This window comes from Rhineura floridana, chromosome 14, assembly GCF_030035675.1.
Source record: "Rhineura floridana isolate rRhiFlo1 chromosome 14, rRhiFlo1.hap2, whole genome shotgun sequence".
In the NCBI taxonomy this organism is placed as follows: Eukaryota; Metazoa; Chordata; class Lepidosauria; order Squamata; family Rhineuridae; genus Rhineura; species Rhineura floridana.
Genome location: NC_084493.1, coordinates 17,762,687 through 17,783,556, shown reverse-complemented (window position 1 = coordinate 17,783,556; position 20,870 = coordinate 17,762,687). Strand labels below are relative to the sequence as shown.

At 44.5% G+C, this 20,870-nt stretch overlaps 1 protein-coding gene across 2 annotated transcripts in view; it reads right to left on the bottom strand.

Annotated features, from left to right (window-relative positions):
• NTRK3 (neurotrophic receptor tyrosine kinase 3) overlaps window positions 1–20,870 on the bottom strand; it is a 554,024-nt gene that overhangs the window by 294,243 nt on the left and 238,911 nt on the right. For both annotated transcript variants that reach the window (XM_061595098.1, XM_061595099.1), the window contains exons 10-11: window positions 20,545–20,612; window positions 12,748–12,850 (exon numbers count right to left, since the gene is read on the bottom strand). In XM_061595098.1, coding sequence (XP_061451082.1) covers window positions 12,748–12,850; window positions 20,545–20,612 — 171 coding nt within the window. The remainder of the gene's footprint in view (window positions 1–12,747; window positions 12,851–20,544; window positions 20,613–20,870) is intronic.

Genomic DNA, 20,870 nt, shown 5'->3' with positions numbered 1-20,870 from the left:
AGATAACGAAACAAACCCTGCGACAGGGTAGTAAGGAGCTGAAAATTGAACTGAGCAAAATGACGCAGGAGCTTAAAGAAATAGGGGACCCTGTGAGAGAGGAGAATGAGATCAGAGATGAGAAAAGAAAAAATAAAGGGAAGATACAAGCCCTGGAGATCGGAACAAATGTGGAATTGGAAAAAGATCTGGAGTTTATGGATTTTAGAAATAAAATCTACTGTTTGGAATTTAACGTTATCTCTGAAGAAATTAATGAAGATATTAGAGATAAAGTTATCAATGGCTTGGATAATCTTCTGGACTGGAATGACGTGATGGAGCTTGATATAGAGAAAATCTATGGAATTAACTGCAGCCATGTGACAATGGAAAAACTCTTAAGAGATGAGCCAGTGCATTTTGTAAAAAAGAAGAACACAGATATGACTTTACAACAGTATTTCAGCAACTTATTCAGAATGGATGGCAAGAAAATATTTGGGATAGAGGAAATTCCCATCAGACTCTTATTATATGACTATGGCTACAACAGCAAGATTATTATGGAATACTGATAATGGAAGATTGGACACTGAAATTACTGGACTTAACAGGACTATTGAAGATGGAAGATGGAACTAATAGGGATAATGGAATAATGGCTATTGAAATTATTGGACCTAACAGATTCTGATGAGATGGATTAATCGAAATGTTTATTTGGACTATGGTTATGACAATAAGATTATTATAATTATTAACGAGATGGATTAATTGACATGTTTATTTGGAGAAAAATTGATAGATATATTTCTTAAAGAATTGAAACCTCTCTTTGACTTTTTGTGGAAAGAATAAAGTAATGTTTATGAGATTTGATGATTAATTAAGATAACTACTGGAGGAAAGTGATTTTATAATATGATTTAAGAGACAGGATTGTTATATATTGTAGACCTATAACTGATTTGATATGTGACAAATGGGAAGTCAACATTTTATTTTATTTTATTTTTTTGTTTAATCATTTTTGTTTTGTTTTGTTTTTTGTCTTTGAATGTTTTATGATTTTGTTTTCTATGTTTTATGAAAATTTGAATAAAAATTATTGTAAAAAAAATAAAATAAATAAGTCTGGGAGCTCGTAAATAGAAATCTGTGTCAAATATTGTGGTTTTGTGGAATTTGACTTATTTGTTAGGCCTAAGACTTAAGCAACACAGGTTGTATCTATTGTTGGTCCTACTCAGAGTAAATGTAAACAGGTTGTATCCATTGTTGGTCCTACTCAGAGTAGGCCTATGAAAAATAATGGGCATTACTTAAGTCAATGAATTTACGTTTACTCCCAATCCCAAGTAATGATGGCTTTTTAAATGATTTGTAAAGTGCATCAATCAGTTTGATCTGAATAGAAATCCCCTTATTCTGCAGCCTTAGAAACCTTTAGGTTGTGAGATGAAAGGAAAGTGGGAGGGGGGAAAGAGGGGGCATGCAAAAAGGAGGAAGAATAATCAATTATTGCTTGCAACACATTCTGGGATGTTTTAGGAATTACATTATCATTGGCTCATTTGGTATTCATTTCTAATAGCCCCCGATCAGAACAGCTATGTGAATGTGGATGTCAAAAGTACTCGCAGAGCCGTTCTGGTATAATTTAGAATCAGTTAATAGACACTTAAAGCAAAGTGGCTGCCTATCTGATTATGATTGGGGGTCCTTAACTCTTTCCCCCATAAACATATGGTAACTGTCCTCCAAGTTGATAGCCCAACAATGCCAGCTTTCTTTTCTTTTTTTTCTTTTTAAAGCAGGCTGGCTCTTGCAGTGTCATCTTGGAGACATGCAGAGGAGGTCTAATACAGCAAAACTGGAGGTGTGGATGGCTGTTACCACATCTGGAGTTTGAGGGGCTGCTCTCGACCCCTAAGTGGCTTAGGAAGCTGCCTTATACTGGGCCAGGCCATTGGTCCATCTAGTTCAGTATCGTCTATACTGACCAGTAGCGGCTCTCCATGTTGCAAGCAGGAGTCTCTCCCAGCTCTACTGGAGATGCCGGGGATTGAACCTGGGACCTTCTGCATGCAAGGCAGATGCTCTACTACTGAACTATGGCCTTTCCCCAATAACAAAGGCTTGTGCTGGACCTTAGAAAATCAAGATCCTGCACTATACATGAAAAGCAGTATAGTATCACTTTAAACAGTCAGAGCTTTCCCCAAGGAAGGTTCTATACTGTACATGGAAAGCAATATAGTAACACTTTAAACAGTCAAAGCTTCCCCCAAGGAATGCTGGGAATTGCAGTGTTAATGGTGCTGAGAGTTGTTAAGAGACCTCTATTCCCTTCACAGAGCTGCTTGTTCTCAGAGTTCCCTGGGAAGAGGGATTGACCGTAAACCACTCTAGGAATTGCAGCTGTGTGAGGGGAAGAGGGCTCTCCTGACATCGCTCAGTGCCCTTAAGAAACTACATTTCCCAGGATTCTTTGAGAGAAGCTATGGCTGTATAAAGTGGTATTGCTGCTTTAAATGTATAGTGTAGATGGGGCCATAGAATCGGCAGAAGGCCTAGCTTCTAATATCTGTACTAGAGCTAGCCATTCCAGAGACATCAGCTTGTTGGCTAGTGGCAGGGGCCAGCAATGCAAACACCTGTTTCCTTCTCCTCTCTGATTTATGCAGAGCCCCAGATAGCTTGTTAGACTAGGAACGCCACTCTCAGACCTAGAGTTTTCTTCATAGTTAGCGAGAGAAGAGGGGGAATAACCACCTGCTTGCAATCCACTGGTTCAGTTTGTGTCATTTTTAGGATCAATGTAACGCAACAGTCGTGGGGGTAACCAAAGGAGCATACTACTACACCACCGTCTAGAACCAGAAGTCAAATTCAGTTTCTCACTTGTTTCTGATTCTGAGTTCAGTTCTCTATATTTCGGCCTCAGTTGCGTATTTTCTTTGTTTCTTTTCTTTTTTTTAAAGTGCCCCCATGAAAATTCAGCAGCATTTTAGTGTGGATTACTCCTAATATGCAAATTCTTGTATGCCTTGTATAATGTACACATTTTTGAAAGCAATTTGCAAGCCAACCTGAGACCTCCTTAGCACTGGAGATTAAACGACATTAATCACTTTCAGGCCATTCTTTGGGTACAGACAGAGCTGAGACAAGGAGAGGTTAGATAACGGGTATAATACGTGGTTTGGACATGCTGTGAGAGAGCACCAACTTTTAAAAATAGTTTGTTTATATAAGACATTTGGGACCAAACACCCTCAAACCAGTGACCAGAATATAAATACAGAAGAAAAATGCTGTAAAAGTACAAATCATCAACGAAAACAATAGCAAAATTACCAAATCACACTGGGGCCACATTCACACCATACACTGATTCCACTAATATTTCACTTTAGGCAGTCATGACTTCCCCCAAATAATCCTGGAAAGTATAGTTTGTGAAGTGTGCTGAGGGGTTGCTGGGAGACCCCTATTCTCCTCATAGACCTGCAGTTCCCAGAGTTCCATGGGAAGGAGGATTGACCATTAAACCACTCCGGTAACTGTATCTCTGTGAGGAGAACAGGAGTCTCCTAACAATGATCAGCACCCTTCCCATAACCTTTTCATAGTGCCAGGTAGTCACCGTAACAGGAGGAGACTGAAAGTGTTGAAATGGAAGCTGAAGACAAATGAGGGCTTCCCTTAGGCCTAGGGACAGAGATGGGCAGAACAATCCTAACTATAGGAGGATGGCATAATTTAGGCCGGTGTAAGTTACACAGGCATGATTTACCTCTATGACAAAATCCATTCCGGAGCCACTGGGAGGAGCTACTGCTGACAGGTGAGTGTGGGCCCGAGTTTAGAGGATCGAGCCCTGGGTCACATAATGGAGGTGAATATGGCTTGGAATAGGTGTCTCACCTTCTACCGTCCTGCTCCTGCCACTCCCTAAGAACACCTCCGTTTGGGACTTACACCGGTGTAATTTCCACTGGCTTAAATTCTGCCAGCTGAGCCATGTCGGAGCTAGCATAGCCCCCGCTGATCTGGGGTGAGAGACTTACACCAGTGTAGCCCTGGCTGAGCTTTAGCTCACCTGGGAAAGCCAAAGATTGGCCGAATCGAAGCTCTCTCATCCTGGCAGTTCTTGGGTTTGGATTGCACTGTAAGTTATTGCTCCTGGCAGAAGCAATGCAAAATACAGGACCTGCCCCATAGAGAGGAGTGTGTAATGACAGCAGATACAAGAATGGTTAGATAGGATACAAAAAATGATAGATGGACAGAGAAACAGGGAAGACCTCTATACCCCAGAAGCAGTGTGAAGCATATCAACCATAGCCTGGCTGCACCCGTCCATCCCTCTGCCTGCTAGACTGGTCACTTAGCTATCAGAGCACCCATCACCAGGTAAATATTCCTGCAGAGTGTATGTGAATGTGTATGTGTGTGTATGACAGCTCTCTTGCCTTGATTTCTGGATTGTATTCAGTAAACATGTGTTTTGCTCTTATCATACCCATCCTTGATCCCAGTTTCCAAATGCAAGTTAGCTCACACAATCCTGTTGCAGTCTCTTATCTGAATTTGCTCTTGCAGTGTGTCGAGTGCTGAAGTATTTCTGCTACAGTCATCTGAGCTTTAGGGTATTCTGAACTTGTCAGGGTTTTGACCTTTCTGTGTTTGTATCATCATTGTTTTATTGGGTTTTTAAAGCCTCTGGATCCACTCTCTTTGCTCAACATTCCTTATTTTCACCTGCCATTGAACCTGAGAAGTGGTTTCAGTGGGACTTGCAGCCATAATTTCAGCATCATAAAAAGTGTCTGGCTCTTGTTTGTTGGTACCCTGTCGTCCGTTAAAGAAAAAACAGAATCTTGGATCCTAAAAAGCACTAATCGAACAGAACTTTGTGCAACTTCTGATAGTTGCACCCTTGTAGCGGAAGAGGGACGCTCCTCAAGGAGAACCCACTCCCTGGTCTTTACACAAACCTTGAGTGCATAAAAATATAAGAAGAGTCCTGCTGGCTCAGGCCAAGTCAAAGTCCCATTTAATCTAACATCCTGTTCTCACAGTGCCTATGGAAGACTGCAAACAGGACATAGAGCATCCTTCCCCATTTGTGATTCCCAGCAACTGGTATTCAGAAGCATACTACCTACAACAGTAGAGGCAGACCATATCCAACGTGGCTAGTAGGCATTGATAGCCTTATCCTCTATGAATTTGTCTAATCCTCTTCAACTCCATCCAAGTTGGTGGCCATCACTACCTCTTGTGGGAGCAAATTCCATAGTTTAACTGTCCACTCTGTGAAGAAGTACTTTCTTTTGACTGTCCTGACTCTTCCATCAAACAGCTTCATTGGATGGCCCTGAATTCTAGTATTATGAGAGAGGGACAAAACTCCCTATCCACTTTCTCCACACTATGCATCATTTTATACTCCTGTGTCATGTGCGTCGCCTGTGCTCACCTTTTCTGTAAACGAAAAAGCCCCAAATGTTGTAACTGTTTCTCATTGGGGAGTTGCTCCAACCTCCGTGTCATACGCGATTCAACTGTAGACTTTAGCATGGATGTGATATCCAGTTGTGAATCCTCCATCACTGGCTGGAGCTGGGGCTTACTGATGGCTGTGTGTCCTGTTCCCGCCTCCCCTGTGGGGTGTAGCTCGAGGCTCTGTCATACTAACAAAGTTGAGGAGCTGCCCAAGCTGTCCCGCTGATGAGTCAGATTAGAGTGCAAGGGAACTGAAGGAGCAGTTGCAACAGCCATGCAGCAAGTAAGAGGTTTTGTGCTACCCCGCCTTTTCCTAGAGAGTCCTGATCTGAATATGCTCAAGTTCTTTCTTACTTCTCCTAACTACGGCTTAGAGATGGAAGGCTTCATGCTTCTAAATATTTGTAATGCCCTCTGGCCTGGACTTCAGCTTAGGCTTATCACTGTCTGAGTAGAGATGGTGGAGGGTAAGGAGCTGGCTAATGGTGTGGTCAGAAGAGGGACATCAGGTTCCTTAACTCTTCAGACTCCCCAGTTGAAGTGTCCCCTTGGGTGGCATCCCAACTCCTCTCTGTCCCAGTATGTGCTTGGGTCATCCTGTGCCTCTTCTGAGGTGTTGGTCACGGCCAATTCTGATTTTAGGCAGAGACTGGCCCTGACACATGTGATTAGCTCCAACTTATACAAACCTCTCTGGTTTCGTACTCAAAGAAGAATTTGGCCAAGCATCTTCCAAGAAACTTGCCTTGGAGACAACTTCTGTGGCCAGAATCTCACAGGGGCCTCCATGATCAAAGTTCACTCATGAGCTTGGGAAGTCAAGCCAACAGTTTGACTTTGATTGCTCAATTAGCGTTGGAAAGAACTATAAAAGTGACACCGCCGTCCTTTCCCCCAGCAGACATATATCTTGGTGGTTTAGTTTCTCTTTCTTTCAAGCCAGGATGTTTTAGTATCCACATCTGGTTCCTTCTCTTTTTTTTTCTCCCCAGTGAGCAGTGTAAGTACGCCTCAGTGACTCCTAAAGTTGTTTGTAGCCCAGCTGGGATGCAATACGATTACCCAGGAATGAGCAAAAATAAATTTACTGGTTTATAAAAGCCCAGCCGAATCTTGAGCCTGAGCTGAGCCTATGGCAGACTTCTGCCTCTCTGCCTGGCACCGCATTCATAGGATGTTGGCAGCGGCAAAGCTGTGGGGGCAATGGGTTAATGAGGAACAGTAAGAAGCTGGTGACCTGGCAGAGTGTTTCTGGCATCATGCAAAACATCAAACTTTTGCAGCTGTTGCTGGAGCCTGCGGGAAGGGGAGGATAAGGTTGAGTCAGGGTGAAGGAGCTGAGAAGGCCTCACGGCAAATTTGGAAGCAACGAAGGCACATGGCTGCTTCATGGCCTGCTTTTTCTCTGTGCTCTAACATTTCACTTTAGCACTCTCAAAATCCCAGACTGCTGGGCTTTTCGCTCCTCAAAGCCACATTCTCTTGAGATTCTGGAGGCCTTCAAAAATTGCCCCCTCCATGACATTCATCTAATCTTTTCAGATCGACCTTAGGAGTGTCACTAGCTTTTTTTAAATGTGTGTTCTCTCTCTCTCTGTCTCCCCCACCCCAACATATCTTTCCAATTTATTTTTGAGCACACTTTTATCAATGTTGTATGTTGCTCTGTAGCAGGGATAGTCAATGTAGTGGATGTTGTGGACTACAACTCCTATCGGTCAGCTTAGACTCACTAGATAGTTAACATATTAGCTACCGCTGTTCGACAGCAAGCACCACTGACACAATCATTTTAGTTCTACAATTGCAATTCCTGAAAGTTCCCAAATTCCATTTGACCCACACCTGATACACGCCTGACCCCCTTATTTTATGGTGAACATAGGAAGCAGTACATGCTGAGTCAGGCCATCAGCCCATTCAGGCTGGTATTTATGCTGAGTCAGGCCATCAGCCCATTCAGGCTGGTATTTATGCTGAGTCAGGCCATCGCCCATCCAGGCTGGTATTTATGCTGAGTCAGGCCATCGGCCCATCCAGACTGGCATTTATGCTGAGTCAGGCCATCGCCCATCCAGGCTGGTATTTATGCTGAGTCAGGCCATCGGCCCATCCAGACTGGCATTTATGCTGAGTCAGGCCATCGCCCATCCAGGCTGGTATTTATGCTGAGTCAGGCCATCGGCCCATCCAGGCTGGCATTTATGCTGACTCAGGCCATCGCCCATCCAGCCCAGTACCTGTTGCTGGACAACAACTCTGACCACCCCTGACCATTGGCACTGCTACTTGGGGCTGATGGGAGCTGGAATCCAGAAACATCAGGGGGTCCACAGGTTTTCATTCCCTGGCCTACAGGTTGCATGGTAGGAACAGGAAACAAGGAGGTTGGAGGGAAGGAGGCTAGGGTGACAGAGGGCCTTTCTAATCAGTGACATCCACTTAAAGCAGTTATGGAAAGATGTCCAAATGCCAGTGCCTAGGTCTTTTTTTGTTTTGTCTGTTTGATTAAAAAGAAGACGCACCTCTTCCCTCGCTGCCAATTGCACCAGCCCTTCAAGCTATTGTCATACTTCAAGGTAATTAACAGGAAATCATTAAAACTTTACTGATTTGACTTCCCTGGAGACAGACTTTCTTTATCTATGGAGCAGGTTCCATATACAGCAAACAGACACCATTTCCCAGCTCCTCAAGCTGTTTCCACCAAGCAGGGACTGGATGGTTTTGAGAGGAGGGGTTGACTACCCTGCAGACTCTTTCTTTCAGCTAAAGCTGAGAAGAACAGGAGATATGGGGCAGAATTTGCTGAGTGGATTTCAGATGGGATGTCACTTTCCCTTTTTTTCCCTTGAAGGAAGTGAGTCATGCAAAGTTAGTCACTGTGAGCTCTGTGAATGAGTCTTGCTTCTCAAAGGTGGGCTGCTTTGGAACCAAAATGCTATTCTGGTCTTCCCAGTGAATGTCTGCTGAGCACTGCTGACACACTCCAAAGGAGAAATTGCACTGTGCTTCTTTAACAAACAAACATTTAAGTGATTTTCTGGCTAGCCCTTGAAAATGCCACATTCTCTGTCTTGACAAGGCTATGTGTCTATCTTCTGCAAAAGAATTGTAGAAGCAGCGTGGAACAGAATGACATTTTTACCTTGGCCCTGCCCACTGCCAGTATGCGGCTCTTGCCTGATTACCTCAGGGGGAATGTGACCCCTGATGTAAAAGAAAGTTTGCTTGCCCTTCCTTAAATGGAGCCCCTTGGTGTTAAGGCTTGTTATGTACCTGCCAGAGCTATGGTACTGTGTCTATATACACAGCTTTGCTCAGTGGCCAAACTCATCCCTTACTGGCCTTGGTGCATTACCAAACATCTTCATTTAAACAGGATCTTAAGTAACGAACCTGGGAAAGCCCTCTGCCTGAGTCCTTGGAGAGCCACTGCCAGTCGGAATAAGTACTGAGCCCGACACATGTCATCTGATGGCCCACAGCAAGCCAGTTGCTTTGTGCAGAAGAACCACTACTAGCCTGTGGGGCTGTGCACCAGATTCGGCTAAATCCCAAATAGGGTTGCCAGGTTCAATCCCTGAGCCTGAGCCTGTATCTTTAGGAGAAGAAAAAGTCAGCCAAGTGCAGGTGTTCTTGCAACTCTGTAATGGGAAAAACCACAAGGTGGAATTCTCCCCCCTCCACAACTTTTAAAGATACAGAAGACCTCTTGGAGGCCGTGCCTGGCGACCAAGAGGTCTTCTGTATCTTTACAAGTTGTGCAGGGGGAAGGGAGAATTCCACCTTGTGGTTTTTCCCATTACAGGGTTGCAAGAACACCTGCATTTGGCTGACTTTCTCTTCTCCTAAAGATACAGGATCAGTCTCAGGGACTGAACCTGGCAACCCTAACCCAAACCCTAATCGGGCCTATCCGGAGGGATTTTGGGGCCAAGTTGAGTTGAGACAACCCTGGATTGTCCTGAGTCCAGGCTGCCTGGAGTGATCAAGGGCTTTCAGGGGGTGGGGCATTGGGCAGGAAGGCTGCAGGGGTCTCCTTTGCCTACGTGCTCCCTGCAGGGAATGCACTGGGAAGTAGACCCCTGAGGACGCTCCTTCGCAAGTGCCTTCCCTGCAAGAAGTCCCTTGCAAAGCAGCACCCAGCAGGATTGAACCCTCCACTAGCCAGCTGGTGAGTGGAGAATTGAATCCTGCAGGCTTCAGGGTGCTCCTTTTCAAGCACCTTCCCCACGGGGTTGGTCCTACTAGTCTAGATTGAAGACTATTCAGTGCATAGGAGCTCACCTGAATGGGTTGGAACACAGAAAGCTGCCACTGGTCCATCAAACTCAGCATTATCGACACTTTTTTTCTGTCCTAAGGCCGCATTCCCTCATGCACAATGTTTCAGGCGCCACATGCCTCTGGTGGGTGGGGCCAGATACAAGAAGTAGGTGCAGCAATGGATGAAGCTCTTACCTTTGTACCATAGGCTACATTCCAACCACACAAAGGTCAAAGGTTTTTACGCCCCCCCATGCATATGCATTTCTGCATTCAGCTGTGATCATTCCTCTTGCTTATCTAAGTGGAAGTTAGAGAAATGTGTGTGTGTGCAGAGAGAGAGACCTCTTTTTACTTTTGCATGGCTAGAATGTAGCCTACTGTACAAAGATAAGAGTTGTGCCCATGGCTCCACCCACTTTTGCTTCTGGCCAGCCCACCACTAACAAGTGGCCCCCTGGAATGTTACCAATGAGGGAATGCGGCCCTTGGGCTGAATTTCCCCCCCACCCCAGCTTTAATAGCTACTTCGTGAGAGATGTTTCTGTCCAAATTCCAAATTCTTTCATCTTGCCCTTTTGTCCAGTATTAATCTCACTGGCTTCTAGAGATCCTCTGTTGCAAAGGCTTAGGTGATAGGCATCTCCTCTTGTGCATCTACCTGTATTCCTTTACCTCCAGGGCTCCTGTTTATTACCTGGGAACAGCTCTCAGTTGTAAGAACAGTTTCCTTGTGAATCTACCATTGATTAAAAACCATACATCATCAGCTATGCCGCCTAACAAGATCGGCCTCAAAAGACCTTCTCTCTATCCCACAAGTCAAAACAGCTAGACTGGTGAGGACCAGAGAGAGGGCTTTTTCAATTGTGGCCCCCACCCTATGGAACTCCCTTCCAAATGATCTCCGCCAGGCCCCCTCTACAATGAGTTTCCGCCGGGCCGTGAAGACCTGGCTCTTTAGGCAGGCCTTTGGGGTGGGTTAGATTTTATCATTATCGCTTTTAGATTTTAATGTTATTGTATTGGTGTGTCATTTTGTATTATTTTGTTCATTTTGTACGTCGCCCAGAGTGGCTGGATGGCCAGCCAGATGGGCAACTAAGAAATCCAATAAATTAAATTAAATTAATACAGCAGTAAGCTGTGTGATCCTGCAGCCAGCCAGCCCTCTGTGCAAGTCCCCCTCCTACCATTCACAGCTCACCCTTATCTTTGCAAAGAGAGTGGGGTAACCAATGGCACAGAGGATGCACTAGATGCACAAGATGCCTTCTGGAGGCCTGACCTTAGCTGGATATGACACAACTCAGTTACTAGTAGTAGTAGTAGTAGTAGTATTTACCATTATTATTTACTACTATCATTATCTGATTTATTATTAATTTAATTAATTTACATATACAATTTGAAAAATAACCATCAAGTTTAATCACGTTTAACAATAAAACAATACCCCAGAGAGATAAAGAGCAGTAAGCATGATTATCAAAAAGCCCAGGAAAAGAGTTACATCTTAACTTAGCACCAAAATGATGCTCAGGAGAGCATTCTATAGATTGTGGGGGGGAGTGCTGAAAATGTCTCTCTCAGAAGGGGCACTCCTGGAGAGGGGCTTCTGATGAGGAATGCAAGGATGTTCAAGTTGGGGGAGGTGTTCCATTTGATCAAGGATTGCCAACATTTCACCTACAGGTACCACAGTACCCATGAAGGCCTTCATTGGTACCCCCAGCAGGTAGCCCAGCATCTGAGCTTCCATTTTTTTTTAGTAAGTCTCTAGCCCTCCTAGAAAGAAGGTTATGGAACAAAATGTATGAGTATCCTTCTAAACAATTTACGTGAAATGAGCCACCTTGGCTACTTCTGCCTGTCAGTGTTATTAGCAAGTAAGTGAAGTCAGAGCTTTGATTGATAGGTGAGCTTTTTGGACACAAGGAAAGGAGAATCCCTGGGTTCCTAAAGAGCTGCTGTTTTCCTTCCATTTTAGTGCACTTTTCCTGCATCTTTTTTTGTAGTCCTTGGAGTCTCCATAGTTTGCCCTTCCTTTTTTCCCTAGCAACCAAGATGTATCTTTCCTGTGTGAGGTTCACCTGAGATCAGACAGTGCTTAGAAATTATTTTATACAAATACTACTACAAAACTCCAGGTAGGGCTGGGAGTGTTCCCTACCTGAAACCCTGGAGAGCTGCTGTCAGTCAGTATAAACAACACTGAACAAGATGGACCAATGGTCCCACAAGGGATAAGGCAGCTCCCTATGTCTGCTTAGAATTATCCATGGCCCTGCAACTCCAGCCCAACTCTAGCTTCTACCAGAGGCTAAGCAAATTTATCAACAGCAATATGATCAAAAACATTCTACACATTGCTAAAAACAGTGACATTCTCTCAGCCAATGATTAACATCAGAAGAGCCAGTGGAAAACAAGAAGCATTGTGTAAATCAAGCAACATTCGCTCGGCAGTTCAACCCTGTAACCCTAGAGCAGGAAGAAACAGCCTGAGAGTTCAGTCCAGCATAGACCTTGAACCCAAGAACATTCCTTATCATGTTAACCATCAGTCATCCTTTCCTGCCATATATCTTTAGGCTTCAAGAACAGAGTCACTCTCATTTTCACTTTGTCCATGGAACAGATTCTAACACTAGTAAGCAATGCTAAAAACTGAAGTCCACCGAAGACCATGTTACAAATTGTGATTCATTAGCACTGCTCACAAGCCATTCATCTTTTCCTGGAAACTCTCCTTGGGATCACAGCACAATGCTTGGCAAATCCCTGGTTTTGTGCTATGTAGCATTGTACATGCCTGTTTCTAAAACATGGTCACATTTCCAATGAGAGCATTCTTGCAATTCAAGGACCAATGTCCAACTAGACACAAAGATGGTATGAAAACAATTCTCCATGCCCTCCTCCCAATACTTCTCCCAGGATAGAATTCATTGAGGAACAGAGGAAGGGATTGATTTGTACCTTTCATTCCGAACTTTGATCGTCGACCGTACTTGTTGATCATAATAAAGAGGACCACCAAGAGGACACAGGCAAAGGCTGCAAGACCAACAGCTATGGACACCTGTAAAGGACACCCTGGATATTAGGGACACATTGTGTATTATTATTGCAACACTCAGAGCAACTTGCACTCAAATTTACAATATAATTTGTGTGTGTGTGCGCGCGTGCATGATTTACAGCAAAAATTGAATTTACAGAAAACAAAGGAGAGAGAACAAACAAGAAATAGAAAGGAGATAAGCAGAGCAAAATGCTGAGCCACAGCTTTATTTATTTATTACTAAATTCATATACCACCCTTCCTCCCAAAGTGAGGATCTCAGTGGTAGAGCATCCACTCTGTATGCAGAAGGTCCCAGGTTCAATCCCTGACATCTCCAGGCAAGGCTGGGAGAGACCCCTGCCTGAAACCCTGAAGACCTGTTGCCAGTCAGTATAGACAATATTGTGTGAGATGGAACCATGGGCTTCATGGGTTCCGTCAGCAGGGCCGGATTAAGCTGAGGAGGGCCCCTAGGCTGAGGCTGAGCCGCCCGCTGTCCCATCCCAACCCATCACCTACCCATCACCTACCTACGCATGCGTGCCATCAACCAAGATGGCGGCAGAGGCTTCAGCCCTTTAGGGAAACCTCAGCCGCCATCTTGATTGATGCAAACCGCAAAGAACAGTGGAGAAAAAGGTAAGTGAAGCGGGGGGGTGGCGGGCAGTTTGGAAGCTCTTGTCCCGTGATCCGTGGCTCCTGTCCTGCTTCCACGAATTGCAGGCCCCCAAGAGCTTCGGGCCCCTAGGCTTCAGCCTACTAAGCCTAATGGATAATCCGGCCCTGTCTGTCAGCACTGGCAAATTAGTATCTTGATTCCAAGGAATGCGGAAAATGTGGCTCTCCAGATGTTGCTGAACTACAGCTTCCATTGTGCCTGACTTTGGCCATGCTGGCTGGGGCTGATGAGAGCTGTAGTTCAGGAACATCTGCAGGGCCAGATTCCCCACCCTTGCCTGAAAGAGAGTTGCCAGTTCTGAGTCTCATTCATATATACAAACAATTCTGTTATATTCTGTTATACCAGGAACACTGGAAGATTTCCAGCTATACGCAAAATCACAGCAATATTAGTATTGAACCAGTATTAAATGTATGAGTTCAGTCATATATCTTTGGGTCATCTACACCCTAGCCTCTGCTACACACTATACGGAAAATGATACTTACAGCTCAGATCCGCTCCAGGAATCTCAAACTAGTAGCTATATGGGATCAGATCACAGAATTACAGAACGGTAGAGTTCGAAGGGGTCTACAAGGCCATCGAGTCCAACCCCCTGCTCGATGCAGGAATCCGACCTAAAGCATCCCCAACAGGTGGCTGTCCAGCTGCCTCTTGAATACCTCCAGTGTTGGAGACCCCACCACCTCCCTAGGTCATTGGTTCCATTGTTGTATCACTCTAACAGTTAGGAAGTTTTTCCTGATGTTCAACCGAAATCTGATTTCCTGTAACTTGAGCCCATTATTCCATGTCCTGCAGTCTGGGATGATCAAGAAGAGACCCTGGCCCTCCTCTGTGTGACCTTGCAAGTACTAGAAGAGTACTATCATAGCTCTCCTCCAGTCTTCTCTTCTCAAAGCTAAACATGCCCAGTTCTTTTATCATCTCCTTTTTAGAAATCCTGCTATCACAAACTCTCCTAGTATGTTACTTATGGAAAGGGTCCACATGTAGATAAAGACTGCACCACTGGCTCCAGCCACGTGTTAAGTGTGGACAGTCAAGGAAGCTTCCTGCACTTCAGTGATAAAGATATCATATGGTAAGGCCTCTTATGGGACTTTTTCAGATCAGGAAGCAGGGATGTCCGGGGAGGCTGCAAAGAGGCTGGAGACATGCATATGCATCACCCTTGACTACCTCACAAAAATAAGGGAAGCTCAAAACCCCACACCCACTGAAATTCAAAAGGAATTCTAAAGTACCCTGAGAACGTGGCAAGAAAATAGAAGCCTCTTCTGCAAAGGAATAAAGCTTTCAATAGAGAATGGATTTCATCACAGCACTACATTTGACAGCTCTACCTCCAGTATGACTGTGAACACCAAGTGTTGGGAATCATAGGTGGGGAGACTCCTGTTGCGCTCAGATCCTGCTTGCAGGTTTCCCATGGATATCTGGTTGGCCACGTTGAGGACAGGATGCTGGACTGGATGGGCGTTTGCCCGGACCCAATAGGGTTCTTTTTATATTCTAATGGGCTACAACAACTCCCATGGACAAGGCTGATTTCAAACATAGGAAACTACCTTATGCTGAGTTAGACATTGGTCCGTTGGGCTCAGGATTGCCTCTGAACACCAGTTGCTGGGAATCGCAAGTTGAACAAGTACTATTGCACTCAGGTCCTGCTTGCAGACTTCCCAGAAGCATCTGGTTGGCCACTGTGAGAACTGGTTGCTGGACTACATGGGCCTTTGGCCTGATCCAGCAGGGATCATCTGATGTTTTTTATGACCAGGATGCAGGATTTGGATGCAGGCCCCCTGTCAAACGTACGCTCCGATGGAGACCCAGTTTTCTGCAATGCAATGTGGGGAATGGCCCAAGGCAGGATGTTCAAGGGCAGCCACATGAACTGCCATCCAAAGGCAAAAGCAGCAGTTGTGTCCCCATGAAAGCACTTGAGCAGGGAACCTCAGATGAAGGAAGAGAAAGGGAAAGGTGGGGAGAGAGCGAGAGCAGCAGGATTGGCTCGAAACAGAAAGCTTTGCGGGAGGCGGCAGCAACAGCAGCTCCTTCTGCACATATTGACAGAATATTTATTCCTGGCTTTTCGGTACACAGACAGCTTTCTCTCAGGGGCTCTTCCTTCTGCATTTGGGGAGGGGGAAATATTCATTCTGCTTTGTGTGACTTGCTTTTCTTGTTCAAAATAAACCAACCCAAAACACCCTTTCCTTTAACAATGAAATACATGCCACATAAAACAAAGAGAAGTTTTGTTACTTGCAGGCTGGTGCCTTAGCCAGTCTTGGATTACCCTCCTGCTTTTATTTATACATGTTGCTGTTGCTGTTGCGTGTTTGTGTTATCAAATCTGCTTAGATGTTTTCTGCATTTCTTTCTGACTGCAGGCAACAAGTCGGGAAGATCTCACTCTCTCTCTCTTTCTCTGTGTGTAGTGCATGTTAAGAAGCTCGGCTGCCGAAATGGACCCTCCCACACACACACTATCATCACCATCATCATCTGCACATTTAAAGCACTGTTAGGCCACTTTAAACAGTTATGGCTTCCCCCAAAGAATCTTTGTTAAGGGTGCTGAGAGCTGTTAGGAGAGACCCCCTATTCTCCTCCCAGAGCTACAGTTTCCAGAGTGGTTTAACAATCTCTCTCTCTTCCTAGAGAACTCTGGGAACTGTAGCTCTGGGAGGGGAACAAGGGTCTCCTAACAACTCTCAGCACCCATAACAAATGACAGGTCCCAGGATTCTTTGGGGGAAGCCATGATTGTTTAAAAAGGTATAATAGTGCTTAAAATTTAGATACCCCCACACACATATGAGAGCCAGTAGTGGTTAAAGTGCTGGACTATGACCTGGGAGACCAGGGATCAAATCCCCGCACAGCCATGAAGCTCACTGGGTGACCTTGGGCCAGTCACTGCCTCTCAGCCTCAGAGGGAGGCAGTGGTAAACCCCCTCTGAATACCGCTTACCATGAAAACCCTATTCGTAGGGTCGCCATAAGTCGGGATCTACTTGAAGGCAATCCATTTCCATTTTTACACACATATATCCCTAGAATGGCACATGCTATATTTCTGTTTTTCTGTAGCATTCAAACATGCAGCTCTCTCTTTACCCCCTCCCCCTTCACTGAAAATGTACCACCCTGGAAAAGCTTGACCACCATATTCTGCTAAACATATAATTTGACCATAATGTTTCATTGCAAATGGGGAAGGAGACCAGAAGAGTGTCCCATGAAAAGGTGGTCCTAGAGGAGGGATCTTCAGCAGGGAGTGGCGGGAGGAGCCCCGGGAGGAAGGGTCATAGCTCAGTGATAGAGCATCTGCCTTGCATGCAGAAGGTCCCAGTTTCAGTCCCCAGCATCTCCAGTTAGAACTGGAAGAGTCAATGCTGCCAGTCAGTGTAGACAATACTGAGCTAATGTGGACCAGTGGTCTCGCTCAGTGTAAGGCAGCTTCTTATGTTCCTTATGAGAAACTTCCTAGCAAAAGTGGCAGCAAGGGACAATGTTTGGAGATTATATACACCTAATAGCAAACTCAACAGCTGGTATAGCACAGTGGGGAGGAGAGCCTGGCTGGGAGTCCAGAGTCTGTGAGTTCAAATCCCCACTCATGTCTCCTGGGTGTCAAGGGCCAGCTAAAGTTCACCCCCACAGTGAGTGGCTCAGGGGTTATGTGCCCTGCCACCTGTGCAGCCGTGGGCAAGCTGCATAGTCCCAAGGAGCCCAGTTGCCCCCCAGCTGGCAGTTGCAGACAAGGAAGAGGCTGGCTTGTGCAGCTGTGGCAAGCTGAGCAGGTCCTAGCCAGCTGGGGAGGACTAGCCTCAGAGGGAGGCAATGGTAAACCCCCTCTGAATACCGCTTACCATGAAACCCCTATTCACAGGGTGGCCATAATTTGGAATCGACTTGAAGGCAGTCCATTTCCTTTTCAATAGCAAACTCAAGAGCTACAGTGATGACTGTAGCCAAACGGATCTACACAGGGTGGTGTCAGGAGACTTGGGGAAACCACAATGTTGGCAGAAGCACAAAAAATTATTTAGGGAGAGGGGATACCTAAAGTGGCAATGTATATGTGTGGATGTGGACAGACAGACAGACAGACAGACAGACAGACAGACAGACAGACAGACAGACAGACAGACAGACAGACAGACAGACAGACAGACAGACAGACAGACAGACAGACAGATAGATAGATAGATAGATAGATAGATAGATAGATAGATAGATAGATAGATAGATAGATAGATAGATAGATAGATAGCATATGCATGTGACCTCAGAATGGTGACTGTTTAGGGAAAGGGGGGAACAAAATGGAATGGAGTTGCTGAACCCAGTGGAGGGTAGCGCTCATTGGGATTGGTAGAGCAGAATGCAGGTAGGCCAACTGTGCAGGGCAAGCCAGAAATTTTTTGTATGGATAATTCTAATCTGAAGCCAATGCTGGCTTGCGATGAGAATGATCTGCAGATTCATTATAAGAAAAAGAATAATTTGTTATTATTTAGATCTCTTTGTTCCAAGATTTGTTGGAGTGAAGGAAATGAACGATGTTTGTAGCTCCCAACAGTAGGGAGCGCCAGAGGAAACAACTACCAGGGCCAAAGCCAATGATAAGCAGAGCCAACTAGCTCTGGTTGTATTCCCATCCTCCTTCCTTCTGAGTTCTACAAGGGCAACACTGAGTCTAAGGAGCAGGAAGTTGAAAGGCAGAGCCCACCTTGGGCTGCTTGTAAGTAAGAAGGCAGGCAAGTGAGGGCAGGGTGAGGGCAGTCTGAGCTTGGTGGGGAAGTGTCCTGCCATAATGGGCTAGCCTTCGCTTGCAGAACCCTTGAACAGGAGCTCTCCACATTTCAGCATTTTGTTTCAGATCCCACTTGTCTTTTACATTATTATTTATGTACTGAACATCCAAGGCTCTTTCTGATCCAGCCGTTATCCCCATGTTGGCTTACATTAAATAATGTAAAGTATGGCTTCAGTGTCTATTTCATTAATCACTTAGAGATGCAGTATGGTGTAATGGTTTGGGTGTTGGACTCGGACCTGGGAGACCAGGGTTCAAATCTCTACTTAGTCATGAAGCTTGCTGGATGACCTTGGGCCAGTCAGACTCTCTCATCCTAACCTACCTCACAAAGTTGTCATGAGGAAGAAATGGGGAGGTGGAGAACCATGTACACCACCTTGAGCTCCTTGGAGGAAAGGTAGGATATAAATGTAATAAAATAAAATAAAATAAATAAATGCATCAGTTAATTGTTCTTTTTTGACCGACTAAAAAAATACCATCGATAAATGGGGTGGCGGGTTTTAACTTTTCTTTCATTATTTTGACTGCTGCTGAGAAGTGGCATCACTCCTACGTAAGGGGGAGAAGGGCAAATGGCTGTTTCGAAATGGCCAAGCTATTTTGGCATGCAAGGCAAGAATTTCCACAAGCACTGCTCCCTGGGATTACAAGTATAGTACTAATAAATTAAATAACTATGTGCTGCCCTTCTGTGACATCTAGGAACAGGTGCATGTGTACATTTCAATTTCTCTCAGTTTCAGTTTCTAATTTTTCAGTCTTAAGTTCAGTTCTTCACATTTCCACTTTAGTTTTCATATTTTATTTTAAAATGTCCTCATGAAAATTCATCAGCATTTTAGAGCAAATGTCTCCAAGTATACCCATTTGAGTAGACAATTTTGCCTATTGTACACAGTTTTTGCAATGCAATTTTCCATAATATAGTTCACTTGTGTATGTTATATCCACAAAAAATACTTTTATACACACATTTTATCCAAGTGTATGCATTTTTTTGTACAAATTACTTGGCTGGAAACTGCATTGCAAAATTCAGCGAAGTATGAATTTCAATGGATGGCTGTGTTTTGAAAGTACAAATTAGGCATGTTTATTACCTTTAAAAACAAAGTGAGTCAAATTTCTCCTCCATCCCTATGACATACAAACAACAAATGCCTCTCTACCTAACAGTAGAGCAGGTCTACATTAATATGCACACATGTTTGGAGCATCACCTTCATCTAGTTCAGTGTTTCTCAACCAGTGTGCCTCCAGATGTTGTTGGACCACAACTCCCATCTTTCCTGACAATTGGCAATGCTGGCTGAGGCTGATGGGAGTTGTGGTCCAACAACATCTGGAGGCACACCGGTTGAGAAACACTGATCTAGTTAATGAACACACATAAACACACTGGGCAACTACCACCCCAGCAGATACCCATGTATGGGAATAAACACAAAACCTGGAAAAACAGGGTTGTGTCCAGTGTTAGTCATACTCAGAAGAGTCCCACTGAAATTAATAGCTGAGACAAACTTAGGTCTATTAATTTCAGTATGTAGTTTGATGCAACCCCCTGAGCGACCAATCATATTTCAGTCATTTGGGGAAAAATGTTTACATACACACACACATCCTTCAACCCATCTATATATCAATCTCCTTAAAAGATCCTCCTCCACAATATTTTACACCCAATTTATGGACCCTTTCATATTCATATATTTTGCTCTCCCCTCAGCCAACACTCCTCTTAGCTCAGCTCTGGGTTGAGACTGTCCTTACTAATTTTACCAACTAACCGATCAATGCTGACGTTAAAATAAACAGCTTTGGGACCCAATTACAATTCAGATGCAGAAGTTAAATAGCGTCCATCATCTTTTCCCGTCAAACTGTTTCAATTTAATTTCCCACACAGAAGTAATTATGCAGCAGACATATGGTTCCAAAAGGGTTTTGATTTCATGTTATTTCTAACTGAGATTGATTCCACCTCCCTATTCCAGCAGACCCAAACTCCACGATCTTTTTAAGCTGGCAAATTCTGAATGAGACATGCACCCTATTTGGCATTTCAAACCTATAGCGGTCCAAGAACAATGGTGGGAAATAGCAGCCCTTCAGGCTTCCAGAAGGCAAACCCTACGATTAACATGATTCCGCTTTGCCCGCCATCTAAGCCACAGACCTTACCCCAAATGTATCTTCTTCTGGCTTGTGCGTCACCGTGATAACAGGGGTAGGACTCGGACTGTACTCAACTGAAACCAAAGGAGCAAAGAAGAAACATTTGTGTTGTGTCTCACAAAAAATTACAAGCACACTAATGTTATACTGCCCCCCATTTTTTTAGGAAGCTCATAAATTATTATTTCAAAAGCCCTTCATCTTACTCCCCAACAATTCTCCAACCATGAATGAGAAGAGAAACTGTATTTGAAAATTATCGAAGGACAATTTTCAACAGTTGGTGCATGGAGGAATCAGTTCTGTGGGGCTGTCTCAACCTGACTCAACTG